Source organism: Physeter macrocephalus, chromosome 20 (genome assembly GCF_002837175.3).
Source record: "Physeter macrocephalus isolate SW-GA chromosome 20, ASM283717v5, whole genome shotgun sequence".
Lineage (NCBI taxonomy): Eukaryota > Metazoa > Chordata > Mammalia > Artiodactyla > Physeteridae > Physeter > Physeter macrocephalus.
The window spans coordinates 34,676,857-34,691,767 of record NC_041233.1 but is presented as its reverse complement, the minus strand read 5'-3'; the positions used below and the strand labels follow the sequence as shown (position 1 = coordinate 34,691,767).

The 14,911-nt window shown below is 47.0% G+C and overlaps 1 protein-coding gene across 1 annotated transcript in view; it reads left to right on the top strand.

Annotated features, from left to right (window-relative positions):
- The window catches only part of GRID1 (glutamate ionotropic receptor delta type subunit 1), a 704,191-nt gene that overhangs the window by 418,855 nt on the left and 270,425 nt on the right, over positions 1-14,911 (top strand). Inside the window, exon 5 of the mRNA XM_024132152.3 lies at positions 6,035-6,088. Within this exon, the coding sequence (XP_023987920.1) occupies positions 6,035-6,088 (54 nt within the window). The remainder of the gene's footprint in view (positions 1-6,034; positions 6,089-14,911) is intronic.

The window sequence follows — 14,911 nt, the reverse complement described above, 5'->3', positions numbered from 1 at the left end:
GGAAGGGTCTGGGAGAGGAAACTGGAAAAGAGACCCACATAGGGCCCAAGATTCCCCAATCAGCTCTAGGAGTGAGGATGGAACCAGAAGTAGGAGCCATGGGAGACTGGGGGAGATCCTTAAGGCAGTTTTCTGGTGAAAGGAAGGCTCCAAGAGGTTCTAGAGAAAAGGCTGGAGTACAGAGGGCCAGAAAGTATCTGAGCCAGAAGTTCAGGCCCGTTTCCCAAGAAGGCAGCCCCTGGGAAGCATGGTGTGGCCTGACCTAGTGATAACTGCCTTTTATGGGGTTCCTCATGGTGGTTCTGGGCATATCTTTTGAAACTCGGGCCTCATGGTGGCTGCTTTGCTGATTTCCTTATAAATGAGCTCCTGAAATTGTCCGTAGTCTCTCCATCAGCTACTCCCCTTCCTTGCAAATTGGGGGCATTGCACTCCCTCGTGCTTCAGAGGGGTGACATTGCACAGAGAGAATTGTTCCTAAATAGCATGTTGTTGCAAAGGCAGCAGTGGGTCTTTAAAGTTAGCTCAATATCTTTCCTGGGAAAATACCAGGCCCCAGGCTCCATGGGGGGAATGTTCTGAAATGTTAGAGTTGGGGTTTTTAAAAGATGCTAGTCGTTGACAAGCTTTCATTATCTCAGGCTCCCAGTGTCGGGGGTGGGGGCGGTGGTGGGGGATGCTGGATAAGTGGCCAACAATTAACGTACATGAATAGTCAGTGGCATTTGCACTTTGTAAAATAAATCCTCAACGATGTTGCTGGAAGGCTTTCATGTGGAGGTTTTTTCCACTCCATTTACTATTCCTTGAGGCCAAGATCAAGTGAAACAGCCTCAGACTTGAGAACGGCAAGTAGTACAGTGGTCTCATACTTAGGAGGATAAGTTAACCTAGGAAGGAAGGCACCGCGGCTAGTAAGGCCATTTTCTTAGATATGAAAAAAAGGTCATTTTGTTCCCATAGTCAGAGGGCCAGGCTCAAAGGCTCGTACATCTGCTCTGACGGCTGTCCAGGCCTTTTAGGGAGCCGCATTATCAAGGGAAAAGAACATAGGCTTTGGGGACACATGGACCTGAGTTCAAATCCAGTCTCTACTAACAGGGCCTTGTGCAAGATCCGAGTCTAGATCTAGATCTTAGTTCCTCAGCTGTGAAATAAATGGGGATGAGAACCTACCTGGCTCCTTAGGGTGTTGAGAACCTGTGGCTTGTCAAGTGGACGGGTTGTATTGAAGTATCTGGCTGGTGCTTGATAAAAGCAGGCTCTTGTCACCCTTGGAAATGTCTGCAACTTGGTTCTGCATGAAAGACTGAGAACACAGAGGAAAGGGAACAGGCTGGAGAGGCTTCCTCTGATCCCTCAGAACTCCTGTCTTCTCTGCTTCCATCCAGATGTTTGCGTATTAGCACTGATCCTCACTTCCACGTGGTCCCAGCCCCTTCCAGGCGAGCTGCCCCACACATCCCATTCCTGGCAGTGCTAGGGGCTGCTGTCATTTTGGGAGCCAGGAGCTGGGGTTTGGTCTGCCTCTACTTCCCTATGGAAACTGTGGGATCAAGGTGGCTGGGTGTTCAGGACAGCATCTAAATGTCCCCTGGCGCCTGGCAAGCCTGTAGGGATGGTGTGTCCTGCATCACTTATACTCTGGCTCCATAGATGCGACTGGCCATAGGAAAAGGCACCCTGAGGTTCGGACAGGGGCTGCTGCTCACAGACGAGGGGACACATTCCCTCCTCCAGGTGTGGGTGTGGGAAGAACAGCTGCCTTCCGCTTCCTTTAACAGGGGTCTACCTATGACAGTGCACTTATCTCTCAAAAGGGTGGTATGTGGGTGTCAGAACACGGGCAGATGTCCAGTTCTGCCTCTGCAAGTGATGTCCCTTCCCACTGGCTGTCTCTGTCCACCATCCCAGCTCTTAGCCTGGGCTACATGCCACCTGAAGCATTTTGGGTCTCCTATTCAAAAGGGGCTAAAACAGGAGTCAGCATGATTCTTTAGAAGTTCCTGCCTCCTCAGTTCTTCTTCTAAAGTTCTCCACTTGCCACCCCTTTGAGGGACCCCAGGAGTCAGGCCTTTGGGTTCTGATGGTCTGGCATAGGCTTTCAGGGACTCACAGCAATGACCTAAGCAGGGCTGCCTGTGCTGTGCCGAGGCATTGCGCCACTGCGGGCATCCCTTGGGTTCATTGAGACCTAGTTTCCAGGGTCTGTGCAGAGCTCCTGAAGTTGCTCAGGACTCTACCACCTGCCACTGCATTATTTAGTGGGGAGTTTCACAGCCATGGTGCCCCGTTCCAGGACAGAAGCCTGGTTGCAGGAAACCAGCCTCCCTCCCTGCAGGGAGCAAGTGACCAGGAGCCCAGCCGGAGCAGAAGACCAGCTGCACTCCCTGCCTACCCATGGAACGAAGGGCTGCCCTTATTTGTCTAGTTGGTCCAGCACTCCTCTGCAGATGCCAGCGGTGTTTTGCGGTGGTAAACCCGCAGCGTGGCTAGGATGAGGGGAGGCCCCACTGTGCTGCCCTGAAGGGTCTATGGACTCATAGAGGAGGCAGTGCTGACCATACCTACGTGTTTGTTATTGGTCTGTTGGCTCCACAGAGGCACGGACGAGACTCCTGGCTCACACCCGTATGCAGGAGAGTTAGGGCAGCTGCTGTGTGTGTTTGGTGCCGTCTGTTGACTGAAAGAAGGAACGCATGAGAGATTACCCACTTCTCCACATTCAAAAGAGACCATCGAAGGACAACCATGCAGGAGATGTGATTGGAAGGAGTAGGGAGGGCCTTCGTGGTCACTGATCATCCATAGTGAGCTTCTTTCTGGGCTGGAAGCTTCACCCGTAATTTCATTTAAATCTCACAATAACTTTAAGATAGGAGGTGTTTGTCTCAGGATGGGTCCCCCAAAGCAGACTTTGGGGCAAGAGTGTGTGTGACAATGATTTAGTAAGAAGTGTTCCCAGGGGAATTAAAAAAAAACCTGGCTGGGGAGTGGGAACGTGGAACAGGGACGTGAAAGCAGCCAGCGAGGGCGCATGAGCGAGGTCGTGTGGGCTAGCCCCGCAGAAGGGATCCGGAAACAGCTGAGCTCACACTCTGAGCAGTCCCCATCAGGGAACGGGGCAGCTGGGGTTTGGATATATGGCACCCTCAGTCCTTGGTGAGGGTGTACATTTTCCCGAGTGCCAAGGAAGGTTCGGACAGCTGGCCACAGTGCCTGCCATTGGCAATGAACGCATACGGGGAGCCACTGGGCTCCAAATTCCTAATGGGATTTGAAGGGGACCAGGGCAGAGTGTCAATAGTACTGCTGGCCTCCCAACACCCTGTATGCGTGGGACTGCTGCTCAGAGAGGTGGAATAGCTCACCCAGGAGCCCTCAGCCAAGCAGAGGCAGACCTGGGATTCGACCGTCCTGTGCTTGCCTGCCCCCTCCTTACCTTGCTGGCTCTGAGATGAAAGGGAGGTCTTGGGGGCCTCCACCTGCCTCAGACATGGCTGGGGAGGAACAGGGGAAGGATGGCACTTAGAAGGGGACATGTCCACTGGGCTGGGAACATTTAGGGCTCTGCCCACGGAGCTGGCAGCTCTCCAGCCATCAGCGGGGAGGGGTGTTCTTGCTAAATCTGCGGTTGCTTCTCCTCACCATCTATCTCAGCTTCTGTGGGAGTTGCACCCTCTGGAAAAGGCTGTAGCCAAGTGCTGTTTATCTCCGTGTGGGGAAAAGAGGCTTAACAAATTAGCTAATTGCTAATTGGTGAGAGAAAGTAGGACAGGAAAGTTGGCCAGTTGTCCTGTGAGGTTTTCTGATCAATTCTTTCCATCATTATCTTCCACGCATGAGGATGCGACCAGGCGGGAAGATGCCTTAATGTAGCCAGGGCTCCCACCTGCTTCCTGGGATGTCCTGGCAACTGAGTCAGGTCCTCTGCACTGCTGGCTCCTGCAGGGACACTGGAGGACCTCTCACCTGTACAGGTGCACCTATACCTTCAGATTCACAGAACTATACATTCTGGAGTAGAGCTCTCAGCTCCAGAGGCTAAGAGTCAGGGTTCAGAGCTCTGAAACAACACAGCATGTCAGGCCCATGACTATTCCCAGTGATTTAGGAATCCAAGGAGTGCGGCCCAGGATCTGCATTCTTAAAAGCTCCCTAGGAGGTTCTTACATGCAGCCAGACTTGAGACTCATGGCTGCAGAATGCCAGTGCATGACGGCGTGTTACCCCTCACCTGTGGTCAACCTCCATGTTGATACTTACATACATATATGGCCCTGCTATCTGCCTTCCATGCAGGCACTTCCACAATAAGATCTTGTTGCTCCTGCGGCAACCCATTCCTTCTTGAACTCCTTGGAAAGTCAGGAACTTCTCTTCTATATTGAGTTGATATCTGCTCTCCTGGTCCTAAATCAACTCTCAGAGGCTGCAAAGAGCAATTCCAGCCTCTCTTGCACACCTGCACTGTCCCTGGTGACTGTAACTGGCCATCAGTTTTCACTGTCCCATGCTATGACGGCTTCCAGTCTGGAGTGCCCCCCATCATGCAGGGTGGCCCAGTAGCCAACCCCCCAAGGGGTAGCACAGACCCCCAGCCCCCTGGGTTACTGGAGCAGGGAGGCTCCTTACCACTCTGTAACTCATCTGTTTAGAAGAATGAATCAGATCTCTGTGTACTGAAGAGGGAAGATATTTTTGATACACTAAGTCAAAAATGACAGTTGTAACCTGATGTGTATTTCATGATCCCATTTTAATAAAAACGTCTGTCTGATAAGTGTATGTAGACACATACCTGCAGGTGTGACTGAAAACTTCTGGAAGGGGCCATTTGGAACAGTCTCTGGGGGATGAATTTGGAGGGATACATGGGGTGTTTTCACTACTTTAGTGCATTAAAAAATGGGGCAGGTTTATGGGATAATTTTGAACATTTTAATTTTTCTGTATTTTTCCAAATAAAAAGAGTGACAAAAACTACATTAAAAAATACCAAGAAGAGTAAAAATAAAAGAGGACTACAATCTGAGCTCTCTCCCAGGTTCGTAGATGGCCTGGAATAGTGCCTGGCACTCAGCAGTATTTGGCTTGTGCTGTGAGCATTCTTACAGGACAGGCTTGAAAACTATCAGTTCCTCCTCTTTTTCAATCTGTTGGATTTCCAATTAAAAAAGGGAAAGAGCACTCATGAAAACATATGAGAAACAAAATAAGTAACTGGGTCCTATCTGCTTCGCCCTCCTATATATACTTCATTCATATCTTCAACAACAGTATTCATTTATATATTGAACACCTACTGTGTGCTGGTTATCGTGTAAGGTTTTGAGACACAAATGTGACAGCCACAGATGTGGCCCCTGACCTCATGGAGACCCCCAGCTTGGCGAAGGAGATAGATAATAAAAAATAAATAAGCTGATAATTATTCAAGTACAGACATGGCAAGTGCTATAAAGAAATAGAACAAAATGCTCTAAGAGAGAATGCTGGAGATGGGGGGTCACTGCCCCGGAGCAAAAAAGAGCCAGTTCTAGGGTCCTTGATGGGTTCTTTAGAGCTGAAGGCAGCTCAGAGCCCCAGCTGTGAGCTGCCATCTTCCTGGGTGTTGTTTAGCTAGGCTGGACAAGCTGCTGTAAATCCCTTGTTCCAGATTCCTGATTCTCTAGCCTCAGGCAGTGATGAGACATTCCCCCCTGAGCACCCCTCCAGAAAGGTGTTTGCAGGCATTCTCCAAGAGGAGAGAGGGGAGGGATGTCCCCGCCCATGGCCCTGTGATGCCTACTGGAACTGGACTGGTGCATGAGAGCTCCGAAGAACAACAGGAAATCAGATGTCCATGTTCAAGTGATGTGTCTTGTAGCTAAGGCAGCCAGAGCTGGCCCCAGGGGGACAGCGTGTTTTGTGCGGAAAAAATTTTCCAGAAGCAATGTTTATCAAACTCCATCTCGGCAGTCATCCTGTGCATCTGCCAGCTTCTGGCTTGCTTCTGGTCATGTTTTTTTTTTTTCTCTCTCTCTCTCTGCAGGCCGTGGAGACCAACCTGGCTTCCAAGGACAGCCACTGGGTCTTTGTGAATGAGGTAAGAGCCCCAGAATGGTGAGGGGCATGGCCTTCACTGATCCCCTGCCCCTTGGGAGAGTACAGAGTGATCCTTGGTGCTGGAATAGATTCCAGGGCTCCACCGTGCAAGACAACAGGTGAGAGAGGTAGACAGAACTTGCCAAGATCCTCACCCGGAGCAGGTGGAAACCAGGGGAAGAGTGGAGATCTGAGTCCAGGAGGAAGTCAAGAGTCAATGAGAAGTGGTGTCAGGCATTAGATGTACAGGGTGAGGGGAGGTCGCCAGTCAGGGGTCAGAGACCGGAGAGATGAGGGCGGGTTAGAAAATGGGGTGCAGAGGGGGTGGGCAAAGGAATGCAGAGGGGATGGAGGCTGCATTTCCTGCAGGAGGTTGAAGGTATGTGTGTTATGTGACTCTGTGTGAAGGTGTGTATATAAGAGTGCATGGGTGTGAGTGTGTAACTATATATTTGTGAGAGTGTGGATGTGTGTGCATAAGTGTGTGTGCATGTCAGTATGTGTATGAGTATATGTGTATGTGTATAGGTGTGTGTGTGTATGTGTATGTGTGTGCATACCCCCCATGCAGCTGGTCAGGGCACGGTTCAGTGGAACCATTTAAAGGGGGTAAATGGGAAATTTTAAAGGGGGTAAATGGCCATTCCACTGGTTTGGGTCCTGGGAGGAATGGGCATACCAAGGTTTCACTGCAGCCTGGTCTGCTCTCCACCAATTACACCGTAACTTGTCCTGGCCACCTCCACGCTGCAAACATTACACGGGAGTGGCCTGTGATGCCATACCCTCTGCCCGCACATCCATTCAGGAAGCACCCACCAGGGCAGCCTGGTGACCCTAGCCAGCTATTAACACAGCTGACTCTAGAAAGTGCTTCCTGGCACGGGCTTTCATCAGCCCTGTGGCCTTCCGTTGCTCCTAAATTAACTGATCGATTTCTAATGGCCACATACTAGAAGATGCAAGGTTTATTGTGCAGGTAATTTATGCTTTTATGATGTGTGTTTCTTCATTGGCTCAGTGCTACTATGGCTGAAAGAGCTTGGGGTGGCTGATTTTATAATTTTACAGGTAGTATCAGATAGTAACTTCTTGCAAGGCCCACTTTTCGAGGTTTGTCCATAAATTCATATCTTATTAGCGCCACGTCCACACGGGCCAGTGGGAGACATGCGAGGTAACTGTCCCTTTCCCTCGGGTTGCAGATGGTTGTGCTGGTGATTAGGAGAAGGGACATGACAGCCACCTCCCCTTTCTTCAGAGCCTGACAGAGTCACCCATGGTCCCTGGGAAGTTTGATCCTCTGGGCTTTGCCATCGTCTTTATAGGTTTCTTTTGTTTTGGGGGAAGGATGCATTCTATGTACCACTTAAGGCAAATATCTAGTGCTGGCTTTATTTTAGGGCGGCTCCTCCAAATTGGATAGCCAGTGTTTCTCTATTGCCAGTCTTCAAAAAGTGCTCTATTTTTACATTTCTAACTTATTTTCTTTTTCCTCCCCGGCATCCCGACCCACTCCCAGGGCCCTCTTGTCTGTCCCTCTTATTCCCTTTTCGAGGGCTGGGGTTAACACTAGCCAATGTGAAGTGCCCCCAGGGCATTGCCGGGGCGGCTGGAACCCAGGACTTACTTAGTGCCACTGGGAGGCATCAGATGTGGGCACACCTGTCAGAGCCACACTGGAACAGCCTCACCCAAGAGGATGGCTGTTTTCCACCCCAGTCATCAGTGCACCGCACTGTGAGCTGGCACACCACTCATGTGACTGTCCCTGGGATAATTGTGTCCTCCTCCAGAAGTGACCTCCCTCTTTCTTGGTTTCCTTTTCTTTGGGGAGGCCAAGCACTTGTCAGGGCATTTTGTGTTTGTTAACATCCTTATCCTCATCAACAACCCTGTATGTCAGTTATTACCATCCTCATTTTGCAGATGGGAAAAGGGAGGCTCAAGAGGTTAAATCACTTGCTCAAGGTCATATAGCTATTGAACGGTGCATTTGGGATTCTGTATGATGACTGTCTGGTTCCAGAGCCCTTTCCACCAAAGGACACCATCATGCATGTGGCCCTGACAACGATGCTTAACCTATGGTCAGGGTCTAATTCAATAAGGTCAGTCAGTAGGGCTCAGGTATGCATACTGACAGGGACACTCTTGGCTGGCCTTGGTGTCAGCTCATGGACATTCCTGAAGCCTGCGATCTAAAGGTGGGTCCTTTTGTAAAGCTTTGACCCTTAGACCCCAGTGTGGCCTCTGGTTAATGGCTAAGATGTTCTCTAAATTGACTTATCCTTAGGAGCTAGCCATATTCAGAACTGCTGTTTCCTATTACAGCATGGCCCCATCGGGAACAAGTCCTGTTATTCTTATGACAGTTAGATTTCCAGGCTTTATTCAAAGAGCCACAGACAAATATTTTCCCAGTTGCTTTTCCATTTATCATATGTAATGGCTAGGAAAAAATAAAATAGGGTAAAAAGAGGAGCAGGCATTTGGTAACTCCAGCATGGTCTCCAGAATCTAGCATCTACACCGGGGCCCCATCTTCCCTCTTCCTGAGCTGCTCCCCACTTCTCTGGAGGAAGTTCAGTCCGTCAGATGAGCTCAGGTCTGTGCCTCTTCCTACCATGTTTTTCTCCAAGGCAGTCCTCCGGCTCCACCCCCTGCTTCCCTCATTCCTTACAGGCTCTGTCCTCCAGATTCTCTCTCTATATTTGACTTTCTTAATATATATTCCTGGATTCAAGATAAACATTCAAGGGCACATATTTTTGTTTGCTTTCTTCATGCAGTGGTTTTCTTAATATATCTACCCCTTCACCAGTGAATATTGATGTTGCATGTTACAAGCCTGTGTTATTTGGAGAAGGGGTAATTGGATACAGAGAAAGGTTTGTGAGTATGTAAGCCTCACTGACAATTTCTACAGGTCTCTGGGCTCCACTGTGGGGACACTGGCAAGCAGGTGTGCTTTGGAGTGTAAACTCTATTTTTATTGATTGATTAAATTACACGTTAATTTGGAGGAGGATGGGGGATTCAGAAGAACGTGTGGAAAGCAAATTTGAACATTAGTCAAGGGGGCCACTAGGCCATGAGTCCCTTGAGGACGTGGTCAGAATCCAGCTCACCACTGAATCCCCAATACCCCATGCAAAGAGTAGATTCTTAAAAAGGTTTGGTTGAAGGCAAGTCGATGTACTTAGGATAGGGTAGAACAAGTTGCCTTGAATAGTACTTCCCAGCCAGCCTCCGAGAAAAGACAAAGGCAACAATTAAGATGGGAGGCTCAGGGATGGAGGGGACAGCTCTGGGTCATTCATCGGAAGCTACCAGTTCAGGACCAGTCAGACTTGACTTTGGCTCTCAGAACCTCTTTATCAGCTGGTCTGGAGAGCTTCCTGTCCACGTGGCTCTGGCCCAGTGATGCACAGGTGTCCTCAGTGCTGGGTGGAGTCAGGACGCAGTGGAGAATGCCCTCCCTGAGAGGCTCTGTGTCCAGGCAGGACACATCTGCCTCATAGCCTGGCCTCTTGGGAACTTTTTGGAGGAAATTCTTTTATGGAATATGTCTATCTCTCCAGCCTCTTCCAGAACCATCTGTGAAGGGAACTTGAAGCACTCCATTTGTTCCTGGACAGCTCTCATGGTTAGACTAGTTCCTCCAGACATAGAAACAAAAGCAAGCTTTGATGGAAATGGTTCAAGAAATGCAGAAGCACATGCATAACCCTGGCACTTAGGTTTTGTCAGCAAGTGATGCTCTGAGATGTGTTCTGTGGCTCAGCAGGGGACCAGGGGGAGGTGGGCTCTAGGAGGGAGGAGTCACATCCAGCAGGCCCTCACACCCTGCCTCCTTCCCAGCCTATGTCCATGCCCCCCACATCCCATACCTTTGTTCTCTGAGCTCCAGACCCACGGATCCAGATGCCTTCTGGACTCAGCCACTTGGAAGCCTCATGACCACCTCCAGCTCAGTGCATCTCTCTCTGAACTCATGACCCTCCCCCTCACCTGGTTCTCACCCAGTGCTCCAATCCCAGGGACCAGTGTCTCCATCCTATTTGTTGGCTCCCTAGCCAATGGAGAAAAGCCCACATCCTGCTCCCTGCCTCAGAACCTGCTCCAGGATGACCCCATCACACCTTTCCATGCTTTTTTACTTCTTACCCTCTGCCCACTCTCCCATGGCTCATCCATGCAAGCAGTGGGTGACTTGTTGTTTCCTCTGTTTATTTTCCTCTCCTGGCTCTGGACCTTTGCTAGGATTTTCCTTTATTCCTGGAATGCCTGTCTCTGACTATCAAGGACTTACCTTTCCTGCAAGAGTTTGCTAAACATTGCCTCTGCCAAAAGGTCTTCCTGCATTTCCCAGTAGGGAAATTATTCCTTCTCCTGGCGTCCTGTACTCCTCACCCCAGTTATGCTGTGTTGGGGCCTTGATGCATGTGCCTGGCTTCCCGAACAGCCTATAAGTGAGGGCTGGACCTCCTTTCTGTCAAGCTCCCTAGAGCCTCCAGCATGAGGGGCTCACACACAGAGGAGGTGCTGGGTTAAGCCTCCTGCTCTGCATCTGCCTCCTGCTTCCTCACCTTGACTCTGCTTGTTTAATTGCCTACATGTAGAGGAAGAGGCATTTATAACCTCCCAATCCTTCAGAAGCTCAGAAAGCTGTGATCCTGCTTCATGAGCTACCACTGTCAGCACCTCATGTTCCATTGCATCTCCTTTTCCTGTGCCTGCATTTCAAGTCCTGTGGGGTACAAGCTCTTCCTCTCGGGCACACAGGCTCCCCTGTGCCCTGGACAGGCCATTGGCAGGTGGTGGAGCAGCCAGGGAGGAGGGCAGGGGAAGCACTGGCCAGGCTTCCTGCAGCAGTCTCCACACTGGGCTCGGGGGAACACATGTTCTGCTAATTCGTAGGTGCTTTGTGGCAAAAGGATTCTGTGATCAAAGAGGGCGGATAAGTTAAACAGCAAGAAACAGGTGTCTCCTGCAGGCATCTTCCATCTCTAATGCATACTGTGCTTTCCAAGGATGAAGTGGTGCACTCTGGCTGCCACATGCATTTGTGTTTCAAACTCTCATGTGCTTTTTCTCTCGACATCTGCTCACCTGTATGCTGGAATAGGTCTTTGGCAGGTGGTGGGCTGCCAGGGTCCATAACATAGAGTTCAGATTCCTCCACGTGGTCTATGAGGCTGTTCATGAGCTGACTTCAGAGCTCTCTCTGGTCTCAGTTCCTACCATTGCTTGTCATCTGGAGCTGCTGTGCCTGTATCATAAGACATCTCTGCCCCACCCCAAGCGCAGGGTCATCCCAGGGTCTGGACCTCTTCATAGCCCCCTCTGCCCAGAGTGTTCTCCTGTTGTTGCCCCTCAGGCCCCGGCCCCCACCTTATCACCTTCACTGGTTTGCCACCAACAAACATTCCATAAGGACCCTCTGGGTACAGACCTTGGCCTGCCCCAGAGGAGACTACTCCTGTCAACAGTCCAGAGAACATCACTCTAGACTTTCAAACCATCCCTACCCCCAAACACACACTGAGTTAAAGCAAATGAAAATGAGATTAGGCTACACATGCATAATGTAGGGGAGAGAAATGCTAATATACTAATTGAAGAAAACAAGAATAAATAGACCATGATACGCATGCTGAATCAAATAGCTTTAAGAAATCTCTATTTGTGGCACAGAGGAAGAGAGGGAGGGTAAAGATTTAATTTTTTTTCTTCATTTTGAAGATTCCAATTCTGTTCGGATATTAAGTCCCTGTACCATTTACCGTCTGCAAATTTCATTTAGCAACACTCCAAAACAATTATGTTTATTGTAATCGATCCGCTTGTTTCTCTCCCCACCCCACTGAGGAGTCCTTGAGGACAGGGACCACATCTTAGCCAGCGCTGTAGCCCACTGAGAGCCCAGAATGAAGAATAGGAGCCGCTGTTTATCAGACATTAGATGGAGCCAGGCACTGTTTTTGAGCATCACTTTTCAAATCTATTTTTTACTTAAAAATTAACCACTTTATTAAGGTTTAATTCGCATACAATAAACACACATATTTACATGTACAATTTTTCTTTGCCATATGTATACACCTCTGAAACTGTAACCACAATGAAGATGGTAAACATAGATATCACCCCAACAGTGTCTTCATGCCCCTTTGTAATCCCCTCCCCTGTCCTGCCTTCCCCACTCCCCAGATAGTCTGTTTCTGGCTCTACAGATTATTTGCATTTTCTAGAGTTTTATGTAAGTGGAATCATAGAGTACACACTCTTCTTTTCTTCTATTTTGCTATGGCTGTTTCCCTCCAGATAATTATTTTGAGATTTACCCATATTGCAATATACAACGCTAGTTCTTTTTATTGATGAGGCATGTTCAGTTGTATGACTACACCACAATTTGAACATACATTTACCCCTTGATGGGCATTTGGGTTGTTCGAGATTTTTGGTGATTACAAATAAGGCTGCTATGAACCTTCATATACAAGTCTTTGTATGGACAAAGCTTTCATTTTTCTTGGCTACACATTTACAAGTGGAATTGCAATGTTGCATGGCAGATGTATGTTGAATTCTTTAAGAAACTTCCAGTTGTTCCACATCTTCTTCAGTACCTGGTTTGATCAGGGTTTTTGATATTAGCCACTGTAGTGGTGTGTAATGGCACCTCATTATGGTTGTAGTTTTCATTTCCCTAATGACTAATGATACTGAGCATCTTTACAGGTGTTTATTTGCCATCTATATCTATAGCTTCCTTGGGGGGGAAGCTGAAATCATTGATTTGAGAACTTTATTTTTCTTTACTGCTTTAAACTTCCTTTAAGTGATTTAATGGCATCTCCCAAATTTTGATATGCTGTATTTTCATTGTTATTCAGTTCAAAATACTTTCTGTATTACCTTTTGATTTCTTCTTTGACCCATGGGTTGTTTAGATGTGTGTTATAATAGTCTCTAAATATTTGAAGATTTTTCAGGGATCTTTCTCTTATTGATTTTTAATTTAGCTCCATTGTGGTCAGGGACCATAGTTGAATTACTTGAATTCTTGAATATTACTTGAATCCTCTTAAATTTATTGAGACTTATTTGATAGTCCAATATATTGTCTTTGCTGATAAATTTTTTTTGTGCACTTGCAAAGGATGTGTAATCTGTTGTTGTGAGGAATGTTCTATAAATGTCAACTGGGTCAATTTTGTTGATAGTGCTGTTTATGTCTTCTGTATTGTTGATTATATTTTGTCTGTTCTATCAGTTATTAAGAGTGGGATATCAAAATATTCAACTTTACTTTTGAGTTTGCCTACTTCTTGCAGTTTTATCAGTTGTTGCTTAATATATTTTGAAGCTTTGTTACAAGAGGCATAAATGTTTAGGATTTTTATGTCCTTTTGATTAATTGATCTGTTATCATTACAGAATGACCTTCTTTGTCCCTCTGCTCTGAAATGTCCTCTGCTCTGAAATATACTTTATCTGATATTACTGAAGCTATTGGAGATTGATTTTGACTAGTGTTAGCCTAATATAGTTTTTTCCATTCTATTCCTTTTAACTTATTTTGTTTCTTTAAAGTATGTTTCTTGAAGGCCATTCCTACTTGGATCTTGCTATTTTATTCATTAGGACACTGTGGGGTTTTTGTGTTTTTTTAAATTTTTTAACATCTTTATTGGAGTATAATTGCTTTACAATGGTTTGGTAGTTTCTGCTTTATAACAAAGTAAATCATTTATACATATACATATGTCCCCATATCTCTTGACACTGCGTTTTAATTAAAGTGCTTCGATAATTTAATATGAGTATTGATACAGTTAGGAGAGGGTGGAGTCCTGGAAGCCAAATTAAGAAAATGTTTCAAAGAGAAGGGAGAGCTCATTGGTGTCAGATGCTGCTGCCTTGAGGATGTGGTGACCTTGGGGGTGAATGTTGGGAAAGGGTTGGAGGACAAGTTTCCAGGTACTTCAACTTATATCATTCCATTTTACAGATAAGGAAACAGAGGCTCAGAGAAATGGATTGACTTTTCAGTATCAATTAGTAAGTGGCAGAATCAGGATTTGAACTTATGTGTGAGTGACTCCAAATGTAAGAAATATATTCCCTGGACTTCCCTGGTGGCGCATTGGTTAAGAATCCGCCTGCCCAGGGGGTGGCTGTGGTTCACCGTGGGGAAAAGGAGAGGCCTCTCCCCGCAACGGGAGAGTCCACAGCAGTGAGAGGCCCGTGTACCACAAAAAAAAAAAAAAAAAAAAAAAAAAAAAAATTGCAGAGGAAAGAACACTCCCAAGCACATTCTATGAGGCCACCATTACCCTGATACCAAAGCCAGACAAAGATACCACAAATAAAGAAAATTACAGGCCAATATCACTGATGAATATAGATGTAAAAGTCCTCAACAAAATACTAGCAAACAGAATCCAAAAACACATTAAAAGGATCATACACCATGACCCAGTGGGATATATCCCTGGGATGCAAGGATTCTTCAATATACGCAAATCAATCAATGTGATACGCCATATTAACAAATTGAAGAATAAAAACCATATGATCATCTCAATAGATGCAGAAAAAGCTTTTGACAAATTCAACATCCATTTATGATAAAAACTCTCCAGAAAGTGGGCATAGAGGGAAACTACCTGAACATAATAAAGGCCATATATGACAAACCCACAGCAAACATCATTCTCAATGGTGAAAAACTGAAAGCATTTCCTCTAAGATCAAGAAAAAGACAAGGATGTCCACTCTCACCACTATTATTCAACATAGTTTTGGAAGT